This window comes from Mus musculus, chromosome 1 (genome assembly GCF_000001635.26).
Source record: "Mus musculus strain C57BL/6J chromosome 1, GRCm38.p6 C57BL/6J".
NCBI lineage: Eukaryota > Metazoa > Chordata > Mammalia > Rodentia > Muridae > Mus > Mus musculus.
In genome coordinates, this window is record NC_000067.6 from 68,374,745 (window position 1) to 68,399,787 (window position 25,043).

The 25,043-nt window shown below is 34.9% G+C and overlaps 1 protein-coding gene and 1 pseudogene across 5 annotated transcripts in view; both read right to left on the bottom strand.

The window, feature by feature from the left end:
* Nucleotides 1-25,043, bottom strand: part of Erbb4 (erb-b2 receptor tyrosine kinase 4) — a 1,076,693-nt gene that overhangs the window by 342,861 nt on the left and 708,789 nt on the right. For all 5 annotated transcript variants that reach the window (XM_006495692.4, XM_006495693.4, NM_010154.2 and 2 more), the window contains exon 4: nucleotides 21,437-21,571. In XM_006495692.4, coding sequence (XP_006495755.1) covers nucleotides 21,437-21,571 — 135 coding nt within the window. The remainder of the gene's footprint in view (nucleotides 1-21,436; nucleotides 21,572-25,043) is intronic.
* Gm25542 lies at nucleotides 10,199-10,333 on the bottom strand (annotated as a pseudogene).

The window sequence follows — 25,043 nt, forward strand, 5'->3', positions numbered from 1 at the left end:
TAGATCTCTGAGCTATTAAGTCTCTGATCTGTGGTCGCCTGAGCGAGGTACAGTTGTGTGTATGGTTTCCAACTTGTGGAGTGGGTCTTAAAGGCTGTCAGATATTGGCTCATACAAGATTTGTTTCAGCAGTGCACTATCATATCATGCAGGCAGGACACCATTGTTTTTTTTTGTTTGTTTGTTTTGTTTTTTGTTTTATTTTGTATTGTTTTGTTTTAATTTTTTCTTAGATATTTTCTTCATTTACATTTCAAATGCTATTACCACTCCACCTCCCCCCACCATACTCCCCTACCCACTCACTTCCACTTCTTGGCCCTGGTGTTCCCCTGTACTGGGGCATATCAAGTTTGCTAGACCAAGGGGCCTCTCTTCCCAGTGATGGCCGACTAGGCCATCTTCTGATACATATGCAGCTAGAGACATGAGCTCTGGGGGTACTGGTTAGTTCATATTGTTGTTCCACCTATAGGGTTGCAGATCCCTTTAGCTCCTTGGGTGCTTTCTCTAGCTTCTCCATTGGGGGCCCTGTGTTCCATCCTATAGGTGACTGTGAGCACTGGCATAGCCTCACATGAGACAGCTACACCACTGTTAATTAAACCTTTTATAACAGTTTCACTCATGATGGTTTTAGAGCCTAGAGGAGGACCCAGCCACACCGAGAAAGTTCATGCAGTATCTGGTGAAATGGGAAAATGCTATGTGTACACCATGTTGATTCTTCATCACATTGTCTATATGGAGGCAGATCGCTAGGAATATTTTGGTGAGAGGAGAAGAAGCCTCTTTAAGTGATCCCTGTTTGCCTCTCAAAGACACACCCAAGTCCACTATCTTATTTGAAACACACTTCCTTAATTCTATTCCCGGGTACAAGAAATTTCCACAGTCCTGAAGTCTGATGCAATAAATAGCCAAAACTCATATCTATTCCTAGTACTTTATTAAGATCTAGTTTGACAAACTACTCCAAGGAGTATAGTGTTTAAATGAGTTCTTTAAAGAGAAAAATACGTCAGATCCTAGAATGAATAAAGAGGAAAATTATATGAATTTACCATTGCTTTCAAAGCCTATCCATATCCATCTCAAGCATACACGGTTGTTCACCACAATTTAGTTTAATAATTTTATTTTTGTGATGAAGCAAACTTTTATTTACTGCCTTTATCAAAAACAGATTTCCTTCTCACATAATGTATCTGATGACAGTTTCCCCTCCCTTTACTCACCCTCTCCACTTCTCTGACTACCCAGATCCACCTGCCTCTGTCTTATTAGAAAACAAAGTGGGTCATAAGGGACAATAAAAGAATATATATTAGATAAAACAAAAATGACACGTGAGAATAGGATAGAAAAATAAATTGAAGAAGAGCCCAAAAGAAGGCCCATGAAATGAAAACCCAGTTGTTCTCAAACACAAGAATCCTATAAAAGTGCTAAGCACTAAAGTGTAAGCAACAATAGGCACACAAAGGACAAAGGATTCTGGTATAAGAATATATATATATATATAATGTTTGTTTCCAGACAGACTCCCTTTGAAAAAACAAATTTTTATTTCCAAGTGGTTATCATCTGAGTAGCTTCTGGTAGAGGAATAGGAGTATCTCTTTTCAGCTCTAGGACCCCATCTAGTAAAATCCCACGCTGGCCCAGTGTGTGCTGCCTCAAACTCTGTGAGTTCATGTGTGCATCAATCCTGTTGATTTATAGGGTATTGCTTCCTAGATGTCCTCCATCTCCTCTGGTACTTATACTCTTATTGCCTCCTCTTTCATATATTCTCCAAGCTCTGAATGGTGGAACTGATGGAGAAATCTAATTTAAGTCTAAGATTTTACTCTCTGCATATTGTCTGTTTGTGGGTCATTGTATTTGTTACCATCTGATGCAAAAAGAAGATTCTCTGCTGATAGCTGAGAAATCTATGAGTATAGAAGAACGTGAAAATTCTTCTAAAGTTGTATAATAAATATGCCATTATTACACACGCACACATACATACACACACAAATCTGATGTTTTTTAAATAGCTTAGTGATAGCAATTATTTAAATTAATATCTTCTGTCATTTTAGTCAGCCAAAGATATGAAATAATAAAAATTTCAAAACAATTTTATTTCATATGTCTGTACATGCATGTGTGTGTGTGTATTTAAATAAATTATCCTACACCAGTATTCTTTTAATTCACACATAATCCATTTGCTTTGATGATGCACGGTTTATCATGGAAGATAGCAAAAGTGACTAAGGATTTTCATCTTTTATACTGGTCCAGCAGATGCTATTAGAAATGTAGCTTTCACGTGTTCTTTAGGTAACTAGAGTCCTTGAACATCTTTTATGCTTTAAGAGTCATAAATTCATGCTACGAGTTTTGCCTGTTGTGTGAGTGCCTGGCAGGAGAGATGGGATTCAATCTCTACCCCATAATGTTCTCTGCAAGTAATACAGCTAGACAGCTGAAGAGTCACAAAATATGAAGCCACTGGCAGACATAAAGGATTATGTCCTCAAACTGCCTCTAGCTAAAGGCAGTGCAGGCACATCCTCAGATTGTTTCCTAGTCCTTTAGAAAACTCGAAGCCCTGACCTCTTAAAAATACTTTTACTGTGGAAAGAACGAAAGAAAAATGATATGATTCAAAACATGAAAGAAGAAACTTCATTGAAAGTCTATGTTGAACCAGTCTCTATTATTGGTGTAGGAAAGATGAACAAGTCAACCCCCAGCTTACAGGGGATTGCAGTATCCTAAAATCAGCAGAGAAAATGGCATGGCTATTATAGCTTCAGTGCTTATTATTAATAAAATATATATGATAGGGAGAATTTGGACATACAGAGAATGCGCTTCCTGAGTTTGGTTCCAATGCCTAGTTTTTCCAGTGCTGAAGGAAAAGGAATGAGATACTCATACTCACAGACTTATCCAATTCATTTTCAGCATTCTGAACCAACTCCGCTTAGGGGAGCAAAAATGTAGGGTATATTGAGATTATTTTACATGAAGATTAGAACTGTGGTGTGAGGTTATATCTTGTTAATATCTACCTCTAAACACCTGGGCTTGACTTAGCCAAAGAATTCATGGATTTGGATTTAGTCTTGGAGAGATTGAAATGATATAGTTTGCCCTCAATTGGTTTTTGATTATGGTTTCATAAAATCAGGGCATAGCCTTAGCAACCTGTGTGAGATGTTCATTTCATTGAGGCACAAGGCACTGAAAACCACGTTTACACAAAACAGTCTACAAATTTCGCATACTGCTGATTCCGAAGCGACAGAGTGCAATATATATGTTTTTGACTGGGCATGTATCTCTATGCACTGTTAGCATCGTGGCCACATTTTTTATATTAATACTCTAGTTTTTAAGTGTGGTCAGATGCTGGATTTCTATTCCTTCAACTTTATAGATTGTAAAATAAAAATCTAGCAGCCTGTCTTACATTCCTGTGTTATCTTTCTGATTTATAGAATATTTCAATATTTTTCTTTACCCCTATAGAGGTAAAACTAACATAGAGTCTTCAAATTTAAATACACAGGAGATCCTAATGAGTGGTAAAATCACAATGTGTTCCAGAAACTTGTATGAATTAATTATGTTTCTGTTATTTGGAATTGCTTCATTTTATGATTTGAGTGTCTTCTATTCACTCATGTGAGAACACTTTGATATATTTATTTGATTATTTATTTCAACATTATGTGTTATGAAAATTGATTGTATTTTTTCTTTCTATTTTTATCTCATCTTATTGTATTTTATCAATCATTTAATAATTTCCTGCACGTATTTTGATTACAATAACTCACTACTCTCTTTCCTAATGGTTCTTGACTTTGTAGATATTCCCATTCAAAGCCATAGCCTCTAATTTTTCTTCTTATATAACTTACAGTGTCCAGTCTTGTCTCCCATATACCAACAGGTATAGGAATCTACACTCACCTTGGTTGGCTGGTCAGCAATCACAATCTTAAAGAAAACTCATTCTCCACTAAAAGCAGGCAACTGTCAGTCAACAGCTCATCAGCTGCGAGTGAGTCTTATGACTTACTCCACCTCAGTGTACTCGAAAGTAACCACACTTGCTATGGCTTCATAAGTACAGAGTTTCTGGCATATGCAGAAGTTAGATGCATCCTGGTTTTCCCTGATCTTTGGCTTTTACAGTTTTTATGAACTTGATTTCATGATGCTCCCTCAGCTTTGGAAGTGAGAGGACATTATACATACATACATATGTACACACACACATACACACACACACACACACACACACACACACACACACACAGCTGAACATTTCACAGATACTTATGCACTTATTATCATCTGCTTTATGATGGGTCATTTAATTATGTGAAATTGAATTTCTCCTTCCAATTCCTATTATGCCTCTTAAATTGAAAGTTAATGATTAAATAGAAATTTTATCTTTCATACATTCCTATAATCAAAATGTGTTAGGTGACTATACCTACTTGGAAGAAAAAAAATAAGAATTCAAAAAAAAAAAACCAAAAAAAATGCTCAGAGTTTATTTCATGTCACAGTAAATTAAATAACTAGTTATTCAACTGAAATACTTTAAGTAAAACACTTCTAAAGAAGAGATATTTAATGTCAATGTTGTTAAACTAGACTTTTTAAAAGAAAAATCTAGATAAATTTATATTCTATAGTCAATGATTTAGAATATCATTTATTCTCATATGATGAAGATAGATTTCAAATAGAAGTATAAAACCTAGCATATTTAGTCTGCAGTCCTATGCATTCCTTCTTCAGGGATTCGATACCTGACTTCTAGTCAATGGCTACCACTGTACACCATTTCTCTTTAGAACAGCAGCAGGGAGGGGAATCTATTGGAAGAACTAATTTTCATCAAGTCAATGTGGCACAAACTTCGAAGGTGTTTGTGATTTTCCATTTTGCTTAAGTGCCCCCTGCAAATAGAAATATGTCTGGGAGAGAAATGGCAATGATAGGAATTCAAGGTACATATGGAAGTCAGGACAGAATAAATTAGTAAGTTACCACACTGCTACCTTTCAGATCTTATACTTGAATTAAGATGGTAACTTAATTGTTGGCCTAATTTATACCCTGACCTACTTATGATCTGTAGTCAGTATAGACATTGTAATCTCCATCAGACCATGAAGCATCAGCTGGTCTTCTACCTCTGAAAAAAAAAAGCAATGGTCCTTACTTGGGTATTCAGTATCCTACAATACTCAGCACTCTCCTCCATGCCACCATGGTCCTACCTACTGCTTTTCTCCATGGCATGGTCCTTCCATGGGCATCTCTTACTGGTTTTATTCAAGTCTTTATGTTTGGATGTCTAAGTCTATTATATGTAACATAATTCAGTTACCTATTTTACTTTATGATTTTTTTCTGGTAATGTTGGAGATTAATATACATCACTAATTAAAATGAGCACTAAGAAAATAATACTAATTTATAGGCATATTTTCAGAAGATTTTGAGTTTGTAAAGCAATGCTTTGGATGCCAGAATGAACTTGAGCATGTCTTTCAACATCTCCTCCTTGAAAGAACTAAATGGGATCTGGAAAAGTTGTATGGATTTCTGGATGAGTGGCACATATATCAGAAAGCTTGATGAAAGGATTGATGTACTGGCTGGCTTGAACTGATGGGCTGGTGCCTGCAATGTGCCAAAGGTCTCTGAACACATCTATCATATTTGACCTTTTAATCACCAAGGAAGGTGGATTAAAATTTTGAAATATGCTTTCTTGTGTGCGTAAATGGCACAGCCCTAGAAGAGTAACAAATCCCTAATGGTGGTAAACCATTCAGATTTCACAAGAATTTGGTAAATAAAACAATGAATCCAAATGAACAGTATCACACTGAATGGCAGTGATATAAATGCCAACAAATATAGTTCTAAACCAGTATTCCACATAAACACATATACAATTAAATACAAAGTCCACTTGCAATGAGAAGTGCCAACATTTCGATTTTCACCTATCATTTGCTGTGTTATTTCACAGACAGGTTAATTAACCTCTCCTACTGTGCTTCGCCCTTACACTCTGCATATCACAGTTTGTTTTTTATAAATAAGCACAGATGTTTACGTCAGGCTGATGCTATTGTTGATAGTATCAGCACCTCAAACACCACCACTTCAAAAATGTTTCTGTGCATCGAGCACTCTCTATATTCAACATCACAGACTGTTTAGCACATAACCTCCTCAGGTTTGTCCAAATTACGACGTAAATAATATTGTTTGATTTTCAACTTTACAGGGGAGAAACAAGAAAACAATCTTTGTGATGCCAGAGGTATTTCTTTTATTACAGATCAGATTTTCAGACACTCAGCATGTGGTCAAAATGTAAGGGGAAGTTTGCCTGTTTTGAAATTTCTAATTGGCAATTGCTTTGATTCTATTATGTGTTATTCTATCACTTCCACAATTAGGGAAGTTAAAATATTATTGAAGACATAACTAGTTTACAGAATCGTCATCTAGTCTTCTGCATGTCATTCATTCTTCCTGTGTGAAACACTTAAAGAAGTAAGTGCTGGTAAAACATAACGAGAAAATAAAGACAGAAGAAAAGACACAAACTTTAATTAAGTGGTGGTAAAAAGGGAAGATGTACATATTGGAATCAGGTTTGTCTGCCTCTAACTCATACTGTCTCCTATTGTTAGGATATTGAGCAAGGACCTGCCTAACAGCTCATTTTCAAAACCAAAACCAAAACCAAAAACAAAACAACAACTACAACAACAAAAAACAAAAACAAGAACAAAATAAACAAACAAACAAACCCCGTGTAAGACAGGTGGTAATACCTGCTTCACAGATATGTTAGATAAAATGAAGTGCAATAACTTTTTTAAAATATCTGACATCAATGTTAGTTCCCCCAAATTAACACAACATTATTAAAGAGTATTAAAGAAGATAGAGTGAAAAAAATTGCATACAGATGAAACCCTTTATGATTGGCTGGAAATGGTGAGTTGTGTGACAACGATCAAATGTAGGGAAGGGGTGCTTTGTCAGAGCTGGCCTGTACATACAAGATTTCACTACATTTTGAATAAAGTGTGAAGGCCAGAGTCTAGGCAAGACTGTTTCTTAAATCATGATTCAAGAGAAATACTCCAGATCCTGGAACTCAACAGTCTTCTGTATTTCAGACCAATTACACGGAAGAATGGAAAGGAGCCAGAAGATACGCCTACTTCCAAAGAGGGAGACATAAACCCACACATTGGAGAAATGTTTGCGTGAGTGCAAAAGATACGGTATCACTGATAGTACAGTCAAGGCCCAAAGGATGCGCTATCTTTGTTAGGTTGCTAGTTAACAGTTTGAGATCCCTAAACAACTAAAACTTCTCACAAGCTTAGTACATAAGTAGTGTTGCATTTGACAGACTTGTTATTAAACCCAGTATTCCAGCCAAATACATCCCATGGGATCCAAAGCACTGCCTGTATGAACATTTGTTAAATCTTTCTCTGAAGTCTTTCTCATAACATATCTCCGTCCCTAGCTGTCTTTTCCTATAAGAAAGTCACCTTTTGTTCTTCCTCCCTATTGATTGGTGGAATCAGCAATTCCAAATTAGTTTTGACTTCTTTCAGCTCTCTGGTCTAAGAGTTCTCTTCCCACAGTTTTAGTAATTACTCATGAATGTGTACTGTTATACCTTAGTAATTGTGTGTACATGCACATGCAAGTACGTGTGTGTGTCCATGAGTGTGCACATATGTCTGTCTGTATGTGCACGAGACTACATTTCGATTCAGTGAGAAAAGACATCAGTTATATATAAAAATGTGTAAGGTAAGAATTTATGAGAATTTCTCTATTTATAATGACTGCCATGAAAAGTAGTCAGTTCTTAAAGATCAATGTAGACTGGTTTTCCTTCATCATGGATATGAACAGGTACCTGTGGGACAGATGTGCGAAATTGTGCATCAGTAGCCTCTGTTTTCACCTGGCTCCAAAAACAGCTCTTGCTTTTCTATGGATTAATAAGATCTGGGTATTATCATGGGATAATGAAGAAAGACAAAATTATTCTAAGTTCCATAAGGGAAGAAACCATTTCTTCACTATCATTTCTAACACTGCTAAAACCACAGTGGCATACCTAGATTTAATAAGCCAGCATCTCCTTTACTAAGAGAGTGATATTTTCACAGCACGGAACCACATGGCTTCTTCAACCCTGAAAGACTTCAATTCTAAAATGCCTTATAAGGCCTGTGGTTTGAGGCTTTATAATTATGATGTGGGTCATTAATCTTGTAGCCTCCCTTTTTTATTATCTCTGAGATTGAGACGGAGTTTTTGTTACAGATTGCTAGCCTGTAGCAGTCAGTTGGGGAGATGAGACATCCCTGAGACAGATAACAAAGAAAAATGAGTAGCAAATTGGAACAGATTAGGTAGTTCCATGGCACTATATTAAACAAGCCCTTCTGAGGACAGATGTCACACCCTTCATAATACATCCTTCTAGTTTTCTATCAGCCCCAAGACTTAGCTGTTAAGAGACTGTGTTATATGTGTCGTGTGTGTGTGTGTGTGTGTGTGTGTATCTGTCTCCCTCTCTCTGTTCCTGTTTTACTCTCATTAACTCTTTATGTCCAAGTCCTCACACTTAAAGTACAAACAGCCCATAGTTAGTTAATGAACACATCTCATTTCTAAAAGGCTACTGCAAGCCTGAGGAATGAAAATGTGATTTTTAAATTGATGGAGGTTAAAAGAAAGTGAACCAGGGATAATTATAATAACTAATAAACCTAAAATGTCTTCATCGAGTATGTTTTTATTAAATCACCTTTGAAGTTCATATACGAAAAGTTCATATACATATGAAACCCAGGGATAATGTATTAATAATACATTACAAATCTGATTCCATCAACAAGTTATTTCAGTGGCATTTCTTCATGCTGTAATGCTAGATAGACCTAGAAATTGACTTGTTTATAGAAAAAAACAAGTGATTATTTCTCAAGCTGACTATGTACCTATAGTATACTATTACAGATTATTCAAACACAGAACAATATGAAACAAATTGCCTGAAATTAAGTCCAAATTTTTGTTTTACAAATGGAAACTTTAGCTTTGTAATTATTTGAAAGATACTATCATAATCATCATCAGATAATTTGGGAAGAAATAAGTCAAAGTATGGATGGCTTTTCTTTTCAGTCTGTAATATAAAAGCATGATTCCAGGTATTGTAGTCCTCATGAAAACCTCCAAAGGAAAAATCTACTGCAGATTGCCATGATTAGGCCAGGGAAGGTTAATAACTTTTATCAAACAAGAAAAGATACATGTAAGAGTCACCCCAAGGATATATGCTCCAAGACCAAACACTCAGCCAAGATAACCAAGTATTTAATTAGTGCTACAGCCAAGAAGAGAACCATACTTTACATAAAGGAGAAGTGAGTGTCCCAAAGGCATTGAAATGTACATAGAAAAACAAGCTTTATCTAACATAATACCTGGTTTATGGTGGGATTTGTGTCCTGACATTTAGTGGACTTTATTAGGCAGAGAAACTATCAGCTATGACTTAACAAAGACAATTATTCAGTCACTTAAAAGATGGATTAACTAGAGCTAAGAAAAAAGTCTGGGAAGCTTTGTGAAAGTCTGTGATATTTGTGATGAATGAGGAAAAAAAATAAACAGACAGAAACAAAGGAGGCCCACATAAATGTCGAGAACATTAGAAATGTGTCCGTGTTTCGACACCATTCTCTGTTCCAAAACCTACATGTGTATTTGGTTATAGATTTATTTAAATGATTTTGTTTCATAAAAATGAAATAAACTGAATGATTATCCATTAATATTAATATTTCCCACTGAACCAAAGTAGGCCGATCCCTGTTGGCAACTATAGAAATCTTTACACATTGTTTGAATGCTATTATAAATAAATGGCAATATTTCCAATGAGCTATTTAAGATTTAATGAAATTGAGAACTGCAGATGTGATGGTTGTGTTTATTGACATAGTTTTCCTTATAAAGTCATTTTTTTTTAAACTCTGGAAAACACACACTGTCATGTATTTAGATGCCTACTTTAGTGTTATATACTACTTCATTACAGACTTCAAATTAATTCTAGACACTACAAAGTAGATGGCAATGCCTTAAAAATATGTGTGTTGTTAGGACCAAGGGTCTCTTCCATCCTGTCAAGGGGTGGAGGGTGGGAGTACTAACTTTCTATCCTTTCACACAACACTCAAGTTAATTCTATAGGAAATATATTTTAACAAAATCCTAGATTAAAAAGCTTTGTTTAATAAAGCGTGAAGAAGCAGGAAAATAAGAATGCCTGACTGGAGGACCTACTTCTGAGATGGATTTTCTTTTGTGCTTTTTTATTCATTCCTGTTATTTCTTTTATATATTTCCTTTACTTGTATTCTAAATAGAACTTTAAGAGAAATGTCACTGCATAATTTCCTCTCCACTTTTTTATTCACTACTTAAAAGAGCGCCTTCAATTGGCAAGAGAATCACCCCTAAATAGAACATAATTTGTTCTTTCCAGGCAGGAGAATTAAATAAGAGCCTCACAGAGCTACCAACAACAATTTAGGTTCAAAAGCTCCTTTAGTGGGTTAGCAGCTTGCTCTCCTGATTCAGCTGCATCCACATCCCTGAAGAGATAGGACAGTCCCTGTCACTACTCTCTAGGTATTGAGGAGGCTCCCCTCCATCTCTGCTGAAAATACTGGGAAGGAAGTAGTTTAGAAAGATGAGACAGGAAAGAAGAGAGAGAGAGAGAGAGAGAGAGAGAGAGAGAGAGAGAGAGAGAGAGAGAGAGAGAGAGAGAGAGAGAGAGGGAGGGAGGGAGGGAGGGAGGGAGGGAGGGAGGGAGGGAGGGAGGGAGGGAGGGAGAGAAAGAGGGGGGGGGATTCACACAGTAATGAAACCTGTGCTGATCGGTTGCAGAGCAGGTAGACACAGTTCTTCCCACCTTCTAAACAAATCAGAAAGGACTCAAGAGTGTAGGAAGCCAATTCTAAGATGGCGCCGGTTTCCGTGTGCCTTTGTGGTAAAGGACTCCACTGGGCAGGCACTAGCCCGAATCTGGCGTGGACCCCTCCCGAGCTGGTGCATGCAAATTAGATGTCAGCAGACTGACCAATCCCGGGGTGCCACGGAGCCTTCTCCTGTGCTAGGGTGCGTATAAGCAGTCCTCCCTGGGTGCCTGCAATAAAGACTGTTGAGAAGAATCTGACCCTGTTGTGTCTTCCTTGCCCGCTGGCCGAGGTGGACGCAACACAAGCTTATACCACTGACTAATCAGTGTAGCTGACATCCAATTCACACAGTTGCTTGAAAACACCAAATAGGTGTTATCTGCAATCTGTGTTTCTTTAAAAAAAAACAATCAACTCTGTGTTGCTTGATAAATCTATTTATGAATAACTAATTTGAATCAAAATGTTTTCTTTGCCCACTCATGATGAGTTTTTGCTTTATAGTAGTTTAACTTTTTTTTTGAAATTTCAATTTAATTACAACAGTTATCCTTTCTGTTTCCTAATACATCTCTACCATATTCCCCTCACTTTTCTTCTTCCAAGTCATGGGTTCTCTTTTCATTAATTGTTATTGCATGAATGAATGCTTTTTATACACACCTTCATGCACATGCATGCATGGGCACATATACACACACATATTTTTTTAATTTACCTTGAGCACATAACGAGTTATTTTTATGTATGTTTTCTTGTCTGGCTACTTGGCACTGGACAATGAATTGTTGCGCCCTTCCCTGGGGAGGACAACCTCTCCTGTTGTGTCCTTTAATCAGCTGAATGTAGTTATTTGTGTCAGAAATTTAACTGTTTTTCTTAATCTATCATTTTTATTATAATCTTAATATATCCAGGGTTAGAATTATTTGGATATTCACAAATACAAGAACACATCACATCTTTCTGTGAGGATATAAAGTACCAAATAGTGGAATATCACAAAATATATTTTACTTTTTTTAAAATTTGGATATTTCATTTATTTACATTTCAAATGTTATCCCCTTTTCTGATTTCCACTCTGCAAACCCCCTATCCTAACCTACTTACTCTGCTTCTATGAGGGTGCTCCCCCACCTACCCACTCCTTTCTCAAGGAGCTAGCATTCCTCTACACTGGGGCATCAAGCCTTCACAGGACCAAGAGCATCCCTTCCCATTGATGCCAGATAAGCCCCCTTCAAGACCTTCAGTCCTTCCCCTAACTCCTCCCTTGGGGGTTCCTGTGCTCAATGGTTGGCTGTGAGTATCTATATCTATATTTCTCAGGATCTGGCAGAGACTCTCAGGAGACAGCGGTATCAGGCTCCTGTCAGCAAGCACTTCTTGGCATCCACAACAGTGTATGGGTTTGGTGTCTGCATGTGGGATGGATTCCCAGGTGAGATAATCTCTGGATGGCCTTTCTTTCAGTCTCTGCCTCACTCTTTGTCCCTGTATTTCCTTCAGACAGAAGCAATTTTGGGTTAAAATTTTGTAGATGGGTGGGTGGTCCCATCCCTCAACCGGGAGGCCATGCCTAAACTTTGGATATGGTTTCGACAGGTTCTCCCTCCACTTTGTGGGGTATTTCAGCTAATGTCATCCCTGTGGGGTCCTGGGAGGCTCTACTTTTTATCAATTCAAATAATATTACTTCATTAATATTTTGTCATTGTATGACATTTGAAAATTATTAAAAATTCAATAAAGATATTCTCCTAGGCAGGAGAATCACAAGTTTCTGGTTACCCTGATCTATAAGACTTTGTTTCAAAACAAATAAACAACATAAAATATAATTAAGGAACCTAGGAAGGAGAGAGTAGGGGGAGGGAAAAATAAGGGCAGGATCAAGTATTGGAAGGGCCAGGAGAGAAGTACAGAGGATTAGACAATTGAATAGAAACACAGAGCACTGGTGGATGGGGAACTGAGGTTAGGCTCTAGCAAGTCCCAGACTCCAGGTAAGCGAGAGGCTCCGAGGACCCAACGGTGATGACTTTAGATAAAATACCCAATAAAGGGGAGATACAACCTGTGGAGACCACCTCCAGTAGATAGGCATGGCCCCCAGTTGAGGAATGGTACCTACCACCCATGCATCTCAAAAATTTTAACCCAGAAATGTTCCTGTCCAAAGGAAAGATAGAGACAAAAAATGGAACAGAGACTGAAGGAAGAGATACTGCCCCACCCCATCTCATCTGCAGATACCACCCCCCACACGCACACACACCATTGCTGACACCAAGAAGCACTTGCTGACAGGATCCTGGTATTTCTGTTCCCTGAGAGGTTCTACCAGCACCTGACCAATAGAAATGCGGATACTCACGCCTAACCATCGGACTAAGCCTGAGGACCTCAATGGAAGAGCTAGGGGAAGGACTGCAGGAGCTGAAGGGGATTGCAACACCATAGAAAGAACAATATCAACTAACTGGACCACCCAGAGCTCCCAGGGACTAAACTACCAACCAAAGAGTATACATAGACAGAAGCCATGGCTCACAGAGGACGGGCTTATCTGACATCAGTGGGAGAGGAGGCCCTGGGTCATGTGGAGGCTTGATGCCCCAGGATAGGGGGATGGATGCTAGAGCAGTGAGGCAGGAATGGGTTAGTTTGTGGAGGAGCAGCCTCATAGAGGCAAAGCGGAGGAGGGGAAGGTAGGGTAGGATTGGGGATTTGTAAAGGAGTATCATTTGAATAAAATGATTCATAAAAAATTTGAAATATAATTAAAAGATAACTAAGTTGAATAAATAAATAATTAAACGGGTAAAAGATAAGTAATTATACTTAATATTTATTATCAAAAGGAATATAAATACTGAGTTTAAATTTAATATATACCCTGTAGTGTATGCTCCATAATAGGATTTTCTAATCAGGTTCCAGCATACAATCTCATAGGAAACTCCTGTTATATAAATCTGCCTTTAAATCAACAAAGGAACTTTAAAAACAGAATACGACAGTTATGTTCTCTTTTAAGGGAAAATCAAAATATTGAGTTTGTTAAGAAAACAGAGAGGGCAGGAAGAGTGGCTGTTACTAAATCCTCCTTTAATCTTGCACTTTTTTTTAATCTTGCACTCACTTCTACATCTGAAGTCCCATAGAAACTCACACACTGATAGCAGTAGACTTTAATATCCAACCCTTCCCCATGGACAGGGCGTCCAAACAAAAACTAAATAAACATCGGTGCTGACAGATGCTATAAACCAAATGAACGTAACCGATATTTACAGAACATTTGCACATAGATTCTCATTTCCGTAAGGAGAGTATTGGGAATCTACTTTGAATACAGAAGTTTGCTGATGTATGTATACGGAGCACAATGTGAAAAATTATTTGTTGATTCCATTGTCCACTTGAGGACAGTCTCTATATTTTACCCAAACCCAAAAGGATATTCTTTCTTTTCTGCACCTTGTTGAAATTTCTCTAAACTTGACCACGGATGTGGACACAAGGCAAGTCTGGACAGATACAAGAAAATTGAAATAACTCCCTGCTTCCTGTCAGTCCACCATGGACTAAAGCTGGATACCAACAACAGAAAGCTTACAAACTAATAGAAACTGAGTAACTCTGTACTGGATGATAAATGGATTAATACAGGGATAAAAATATCAAATAGTTCCTAGAATTTAATGTAAATGAGTACACAGCATACCCAAACTTTTTGGAGACAAAGAATTCATAGAACTAAGTGCCTACATGAAGGAGGAGGATGAGGAGTAGGAAGAGGAAAATAAAGAAGAGGAGGAAGGGAAAGGAGATCTTATATTAGCAACTTAGCAGCACACCTGAAAACTCTAGAACAATGTGAAGTAAGCAACTTAACAACAAACATGAAGGCTCCAGAACCAAATAAATACGGATACTCAAGAGGAGTAGAAGGCAAGAAACCATCAAACTGAGGGCTCAACTCAATAAAACAGAAACAAAGAGAACAACACAAATAATCAATGAAACACATAGATGGCTCTGTGGAAAAAAAATGAAAAAGATAGGCAAACTCTTATACAAACTAACTAAACGTCACACAGAGAATATCCAGTTTAATCCAACAATAATAAAACTACCCTGTGTAATCTATCAGACAACCGTGGATTAAAGCTGAAAATCAACAATAATAAAACCAGAAAGGAAAAGGCAGACATAACAGACACCAAAAAAATCCAGAGAACCATAGGGACATGAAATTAGAAATTAGAAAAATCTGAAGAAATTTAGGCATTTTACATATTATGTACTCATGCATGTATAATTATTTATAATAAATAGTAGTTAAACTCTTGGCAAATATATACTTTCAAATGAGCTAAGTAAGGTTTCCATTACATTATGAAGGACAAATTTCTCCGTTCTGGTCATGGGAACTGAACTTAAAAACTGCTGAGAAATAAATTACTTCTTTCTAGAATTCAGAAATTAATCATACTTCCTTATTTCATAGACTTTATTTATTTATATATTTATTTATTGCTTAAAATGTTGACTGATAACAAGATATCACCACACAGAATCATAGAATGAAAACAGGAACTCTTTGGAAAGTTTTGTTCCTAGGGTCAATCAATGCACTTTGGTGTCCAAAAAAGGAGCAAGAGGACCCCAGCTAGAAGCAAACTAAGTTTACTCTGCATCATGCCCTCAAGTGCTAACTCTCAGAGTGCACTAACCCAGGACCCTCTATTAATGTTGTAGAGACAAATGCCTTCACAGTTTTAGGACCGCAATTCAGTTGTTGTTGCTGCTGCTGCCATTATACAATTTGATTAGATTGTGAGATCCTGTACAGTAAAGTTGAACATCTGCCATATTTGACGATGGGACAAGGGTGTGTCTCTTTAGGGCAGCTTTCCCTACAGAATGGGAAAGTACCTTAAGCTCTAACAAGAAGATGGGATAGCTTTTGAAATGTAAATGAAGAAATTATCTAATAAAAATTATTTTAAAAATAATGGACATTTTCGCCAACATTTTTGATCTTTTATATTTTCTTCTTATTTTTTTTACTGTTTTTAAAGTTTCAATTACTATTCTCATACATAGTTATATATTTCCCTCTCTCTTTGTCCTCCTTTATTGAAAATAGATTCATTTCTCACATAATGTATCTGTATTATGGTTTGCTTTCTCTCTATTCCTCTATTTGGTTTCTCCTAACCTTGCTTTTTATCTGTATCCACTCCCTTTCTGTCTTTCATTTAAAAAGCCAGGCCTCTAAGAGATTAGACAGATCCCCAACTGCTCATCTCTTGTCAACAAATGATGCTTCCAATACCAGGATTGGGTTATATCTAATTGTGTTGTTGGCCAAGGGGTTCCATGGAAACCTCCAAACCCAGGCTGTTACAAACAAGAGGTTATTTTCCACAAACTCACAACACCTACATAAATCACTGAAAATGGAGAAGTTGAGCTGGTGCATATATTGAGCCTTCAGCCATATGTGATAACATCTTCGGTGCAGGAAGCTGTTGTGCATGCTACCACAGCAGAAACATATAAAACAAACTGAACCACAAATCATGTATCTATAAAGGTGGCCATGCTTGCAAGATATGCTAGGGCAAGGGTAGCACAAAGCTTGTTGGAGTAACAACCCATATCTGATATGACGTAAGGTTCTCTACAAGATGTGACTCATATCAGATACTGATTAGCTGATCACAAACAAGACAATAGATACCTAGGAACCTAGGGTAAATCGGTTACTATTGTTCTTAAAAAAAAAAAAAGTAGTGATAAAATGGCTCCAAATGATATTCTGATATACTCATAGATAAATGCTAGTTATCACCAGAGAGATTCACCCTGCAGCAGATGGGAACAGATATGGAGAACTATAGCCAGATAATCTAGAGAGAGAGAGACAGAACTTGGAGCACTCAGCCATAAATAGGATGCATCCATTAAATCCTTCCCTTCTGAGCCTTGCAGATACCATGGAGGAGGAGGCAAAACAAGAAAAAGAATCAGAGGGGATGAAGGTCACAAAGAAAACAAGGCCCTCTAAATCAACATGATCAAAGGTCATATGATCTCACAGACACTGAGGCAACATGGCATGCACAGGGCCTGCAAGGGGCAGCCTCAGTACCTCTCCTTATATTATATTGCTTAAGTCTAGAGACTTTATGGGATTGCATGAATGATGAAACAGTCTTTGGCACTTGGGCCTTCCTTTGCGCTTATTTCTTCTTGTTGAGTCTTGTCCAGCTTTGAGGTGGTAGGCCATTTTTTATTTAATCTTATTATATTTTATTTCACTATATTATTATCTCAAGACTTCACTTTCTAATTAACAGCACAGCTGACATGTGTTATTATTTTATTTTACTATAAAACAGATTCTTAGATTGTATGTTGATTTGTTTCAATAATATTTTGTTTGGAATGTTGTATGTACCTGAATTCAAAGAAAACTTTTAGGGAATTAAAATTTTTGACCGCATGAAATTTATATTAAAAAATCTATTTTACAGTAGTTTTCACAAGGCTACTTCTTGGACTTGTGTAAATAAACTTAGGTTTTCCAGTGTGTTCTACATTTTCCCTCTAATTTATGTTCTGACATTAAAATATTACAAAAATCATGTAATTTGATTGCATGTATGAATTTACATAAATTTGGCCTGTCTATACTTGTGTTGATTGTATATTAACTGTTCGCCAAAGTGCAATATAAAAAAGTACATCTATTTCATATAAATACTTTAATATCTTAGGTGTTACAAGAGTAATATTATAATAAATATAGTTAATTTCTGTTTTGAGACTTGATTCTCTTCTAGCTGAAGAAATTTTTTCATAGAATATAGTGTTTAATGTTTGGAGGGGGCAATTGTTATATGGATAAGGTTCAGTAAAAATATAACAATAAAATTCAACAATTAAAGTTATTTGAACATATCATTTAGATAAAAAAGTTTATGAAATTCTGCCAGTGAAGGTGGTACTATATGCAAATATGTCAATCTCCCATTCTAGCTCTTTTGTATGCTAGTAATTCCTTCTGGAAAACAATTTAGGTATGGGATACATCTGGTAACTATGTATCATTTCAATAATTTTTAATGGCTTTTGTAAGTTTTAACAGGTATAATAGGCCTTTCCTTTATATTTTAATTAACTATCAAATGAATGCTAACAACAAACATATTTCTCGTTAAAATATTTTCCACAATTTTATTATGAATTAGTAAAACCTAAAAATATACCTAAGAATGTGTTACAAAATATTTTCAATAATCATTTTTAGGGAATATTCAGGATTATTTTCACTATCCCTGGATTTTTGAGCCATCAACAAAATTTGGGTTATTTTCTCTATATTGAATACAGGCCTAATAATTGATTGGGTTACATAGGATGGATTGATTGTTTTTAATAACGTGGCCATTTATACTAGATTAATTTTATCAACTCATGATCATGGGAAGTTTTTTGTTTTAATTCTTTGATATTTTCCTATTTTCATTATTTGACTTGTTGTTACTTAAAGTTTTTATTGTACATAATAGTTTTCTTTGTGTGTTTGTGAAAGGATTGTTTCCTGTTTTACTTCTCAGTATGGCTGTCATTGGTATGGAGAAAAGTTAGTAATTTTATGTCTTAATTTTGTATATTTCTACTTTGCTAAAAATATTTGTCTGCTCAAAGACCTTTACGTGGCATCTTTAGATCACTTCTACACATATAAAGTTCCCTTCCCCATTAGCATAACCTTTGATTTGTTCTCTTGTCTTCTCACTCTAAGACTGTAGGCATTATTTTGGATTATTGGACAGGAATGCAAACTGTCCTTGTCTGAGTCTTGATATTAGTGGAAACAATTTGACGTTTTCCACATCTAACATAATGTCTTGTACAGTTTTGTCATTTGTATATTTTATTATGTTTAGGTATATTCCTTCCATCACAAGTTCCTCCACGTCCTTTATTAGGAAGAGATATTAAATTTCATCAAATGCCTTTTCTGCATTTAACGACATGATCATATGATTTTTGTCTTAGAGAATATTTATGAGATGGACAACTTTGTTGATTTACATAGAATGGACCATCTCTTCATCTCTGGAATCAAACCTCAGGGAGAGCATATTTATTGGAATATGATTCTAAGGAGTATTTTCAAGCATGATTAAGACTTATGTCAAGCAACAGAAGAAAGGAACTACTTTCTAAACTAGAAAACTCAGTTTATCAAGCTGGAAAACAGGCACAAAGTTACTGAAAACACCAAAACACTTGATTTTATATAGCTTTACTCACAATGACAGAGTCGCAGTTCTTGGAAAGAAATCTAGTGTGCTTATTATTAGGACTTGTAACAAGAAAAGCAATTAAGCAAGTAAGATGCATACGATTCTTAAAATTATGTGAGAGAAAATTTAAAACCATTTGACCATGAGTGTATATATTTTTATTAATATTAATTATCTGTTAAAATAATTTTTATCAAGAACCAATATAAGAGTCAAATTCTATAATAATTATATTACGAATCAGAAATCACAAATTATATCCATATATATATATATATATATCACTATATGTACATATAGGTATATATATTTTTCTTTAATAAAAAATACTATAAAAATTAATGTGTAGCAATGAATTATTTTCAGATCTAATATCATACAGTAGATGGAATTATTTACTATCTAAAGCTATGTAAGTAATAACATTTTGACAACAATTGGTGGGTAATCTGTAAAGGACCATTGATTATGAACCCTTTCTGCATTTTTAATTTTGGCATCTGAAATTGTACATGCAAACCAAAAAGTCCAGTCACTGTTGCCTAATTATAGGCACAATCATCCAAATTAGCCCTCCAAAAGAACAGCACAAAGCGATACCATCTGTGAATGTGTTCTAACCCCACAGACCTTTTCTGCTTCAAACCCTGTAAAGGCAGTGGGATGATTTCCTTCTGGCTTCCGATTCAGGCGTTATTCTTACATGATCTTGTCTATGCCTTAAAGGCAAGTCATTTTGAGAATCTGAGAGTCAGCAAGCCTTTCCCTCATTCAACCAATACAACCTCTGCCCTATGTAACATGCTCATATTACAGGCCACCTGAAAACAATAGTAATTTCTAAACCACATCTTTTCCATTGTTAGCACAAGCAGATTTAAAATGAAAAAAAAAAAAAACTGCACATGAAAGTTTACCTGGTAGGTAACTTGAAAACTACAAAGAAAGAATTTCATACAAATTTCTTTTTAAAGATGACAAGAAAATTATGTTATCCTACTTTCACAAAAAAAGGCTCTAGCCTTTTATTAAAAACTCAGCTGTCAGTTTTGATCAAATACATTCATATTTCCCCATTATGTTATTATGGCCATCATGAAATTTAATAATTGTCCCTTGGAGTTTGATTTCCCATAAAAGCGTCATAACACAATCAGCACTATTGCAAATAATTATGGAACTATGTGGAGACAGTTATGATTTCAGGTGGGAAATATATAATAACAGATGAGAAATTTAAAACCCAGGTTAATACTTGATAAAGATTCAGTTCTCATACAAATGTCAGTACTAATAAATGTGTGACAACAAAGGCTGCTTTATAAAAATGAGAGATCCCAGGCAGAATCATTGGCAGAGGCTTCAGTGATAGTTCAGAAACTATTTGTTTAACAATTTGTTTAACATTTCATCATATTAAACACTATTAATCTGATAAATCTTCTCACATAAAAATAGCATAAAAACCTTAAGATAGAAAGAATTCAGTAGCTTATGTTTCATTAAAAACTAAGAAGGTAGAAGTGTTTCTTATATGTGAAATCTATAATGACTTATATTACATTATTGAGAATTGTTATAAAACATTTCCAATGGGGCATTAGGGAGAAATTAAGGTTTGCGAATTTGGGGTGCTAGTCAGAAATTTTCTGTATGACATAAAACTGAAGGAAGACACTACTACGCTTTTTAATAGATTCAGATGTTAAAATATCACTAGTGGCATGCTGAACAAGTTGTTCACTATATTACAGGGTAAAATAACATTTGAAGAAATTACAGAGTATGATATGGGCTGTTGACATTGTTCATCAGGTAGATTCTAGACCTCAAGTTAATGACCTGATTTCAATCCCCATTCCCTATATGCTGGATGAAGAGAAGCAATTCTTACTAATTGTCCCATGACATTTATGCATGAACCATGACACACAGGCAGACATATAGACAGATTGAAAACACACACAAATAAATAAATGAATACATGTATAAAAAGGATGAAGGGATAATAGTACTCACATCCAGAACTTCCATTTGTTGACACCAGAGTCATGTTGGAAGGCCATGGATTCCGAACAATATCTTGCCAGTGTATAGTGTCAGCATAACATAGGAATTTGTTCTGGTCTACATAGACTCCACCATTTAGTATTTCTGTATTGGAAACAAAAGCAACCATCAAGTTGTTTATTAAAAATGTTAGCAAACAGAAAGGCATCATTCCATTTTTTCAATGTTAGGCACAGTAGGAGCCAGGATTCTTCTAAAAATATTTTCATTGATTCACTTGCCTATAACACTTGAAGAGGTTGAAAAGTACAGATTAAACCATTAATTAATCTCATATATGTAAATAAACCCTTAAGATTTTGATAGATAATTTTAGTTTCTGTAACTTTACCATGAATGGGATATAATACCGTATGTAATATTTCAGTATGCTACTTTGTTTTAATATTACACATTAAATATGAATAATTATTATTTTATTTAATTTAATGATAAAATAATATACCAGAGTATGAACTAATTAGTATTATTTAATAAAGTTATTGTCGTTTTGTTTTTCTTTAGTTAGTTATTAAAATAAATTTCAAAAATGTCACTTCATATCTATAGACACTGAAAATTCTAAAGACTTTTGAAACACATTTTCAAAAGTGCCTTTGTTAGGTTTAATACAATTTGACATTTAATAAAGGTCTCATATTATTAATTAGCATAAAAAAATAAGATACATGTTCTATTATAAAATATTCTGTCATCTAAAATATTATCAATGTCATCTAAAAGTGTGTGAAATGTGAAGAATAATGCAAATCAAAATATTATGTCATTTCTCTTTGGCACAGGAACCTGGGAATGAGATAAAAATCCAAGAAAGCTACGATTTAGTCAATTTTCTATTACACAGGTAATACTGATTAGCTAAAAAAATGCCAAGAAATGAATGGATAGAGAAAAATCTGTTGTTTATACAAAATGGTACTTTGATCAGCTCTGAAGAATAATAAAATTATGGCATTTGCTTGAAGTGTTACTACAGACTGATATTAAATGAAATGTCAAATGCAAGAAGATAAATATCAGTATTTGTTTCTTATTTGTGGAGCTTATATATTCTGTAGCAAGTCGAGAGCATTCATGGGCATGAAGAGGAAGAGATATGGGGAACAAATTAATAGTAGGTGGGTGGAGACTAAGGGAGAATAAGAATAAAGATAATGAATGTACATGATATACTTGTATAAAATATCTGTGATATTAATCATTATGTGATGAATATGTCATTAAAATGTGCTAAATCTAAAATTTTTAATTTATTTCATTGTTCAAAAATATTATCTTCACTGGGTACTTTGTGAATGCGTGAGGAAACAACAGCTTACAGAATTACTACTTCCCAATAAATCCCGGCCAGTCAGTGTATAGTAGTGCAGGGAGAGTCATGTTTCTATGTAGCCTGGAGAATCATCTTCCTTGTGTAGTTCTTCAAGCTATTTTTAATATTGCTATTGTCTCCCATTTGTGTGTCTGGACCAAGCTAAATATTTAAGAGATTTCTTAAACTAGTGTGAAATGAATGGATAGAGGAATACCTAACAACACTAGTATTTCAGGATGCAAAATTGGTGGCACATCCAAAGAACCTTTGCATGCATAAAACCCTCAAGATTTATTCTACATTTTTCAAAGAGTTCCACTTTCAAACTGAGACCCATTCTTATTATCAGTCTTTTCACTGCCTGTTGGTTCCACTTCTTGAGAGAGAGGAAAAAAGGGAACAAAGAGAAATTAGATCATTGTTCTTGCTCTACCACCTAGTTCATTATTTTTCATGAACTGAGCATCCAACCTTCTTCAGAGCAAATGGAAAATGTAAGGAAGATAATAAAATCATTTCTGTATTAATGTTTGTCATTAAGTTTCTATGTGAAAATGTGTGCATGTCTTACTAATAGCTTTCTCATGAGACACTGGGTGATACTCTTAGGATCTAGGGATAACTCTTCATTAGGTTAAAAGAAAGAGTATTCTGACTGCTCTCCAGGAAATGAAAGTTATCTTTCAGTTTACATTTGGAAAACTTCTACAAAACAACAACAACAACAACAAGATACAAAGAGTGAGATGGTAATTCAAACATTATGGAAAGAAAACTTATTCTTCATGAATAATATTTTAATTCAAATTGTTCACATGGAATAAACATACTCTTCATTTCCTACTTCCTATTAGAATATTCCCAAATAGACTCAGATTGTATTATGATGAATGATATTCTCATCAAATGTCCTTCTCCACCAGAATTAGTCAACTATTATTATTTACATTTGTTTCTTAGAAATATTACACTGGAGAGCTTGGCTTCGTAGAAAAGTAATTCAGAAAAGAGACAAGAATTGTAAAACAAGCTTACAGATTAAAATATCAAATTAAGACATAATCACTATCAATCTGGATGATATTTTGGGCTTGAGAGATCTGAAAGCAAGTATTTCTTCCCAGCAAGTCTAGTCAGGAGAGTTATTCATTTCTACTTTTGAATACTGAATAGTTTCTCTGTTTTGGCTAAAATAGCCTTTAATCTTTATGATGTATACCTTTCTCTACTTTGAATGTTAAATTCCCACAGTCTGAAAATAGGTTTTCAGTGATATTTATAGAAATGTACTAATGAACAAATGATGTTACATTTTAAAACAGGTCTATCAAAATATTTTCAGGAAATAATGTCATAATTGTTTAAAATGTGTTTTTTAGTTCTGTCTGATTTTATAACTATGAAAATGCAAGGTAGTAACTTAGTATTGCTTTTGAGAAAATACTTGATTAGTTTAATTTTTCAAGAAACTTCAATGGGATGGTTTCTGGTGCAGAAGAATATGTTAACAAAAGAATAACCTGAAGTTTGCACTATGGTTGACTATGAAGGTTTCAAGTTAGTGCCAGATAGACAAATAATTACAAATAAATTTAAATAAATAATAAACTTTAGTAACATATAACAGTAATGTTCTTTTTTATTTCATTGAACATATATTTGAAGAAAAGACAACCTATTTTATAATCGAAGTTTCCTTTCTCATAATATAAAAATAAAGAAATAATTAAATTTTAGAATCTAGACATAAAAAACAAATTTATATGCAAAAGGAAGAAAGGAAAGACAATGAATGCATTTGATGTGCAGTCAGACAAAGAGGTACAAGTTTAGGTAGAGTGTAGTGATGGAAGTGTCAAATCAGTAAAGAAGTTCAATGTAGTCTTAGCCCAGTGGACTGATGTCAATACATATCATAGTAAATGTAGAATGACACAAGTAGAATCTTGGTCATTTAATCAGTGGTCAGAAGAAAGGCTACTATGAGCTCTTTCAATGTATTGTATGAAAATATTTCCTACAGCTTTCCAAAAAACTAATTCTTATTAATAAATGTTAAAGTTACATTAATATAATATTGTATAAACATAAAAGTGTCATGTTACTGAAAAATCTTATTAAAAAACATAAGCTATGTAATTTTATGCCAACATTAATCATTTAAATTCTTCTGTAGCTCCTTTCTGTAATTTGGATTTTGTCTAAGTAAAATTAATGTTAAAATTTAGCTTTTCCCATGAA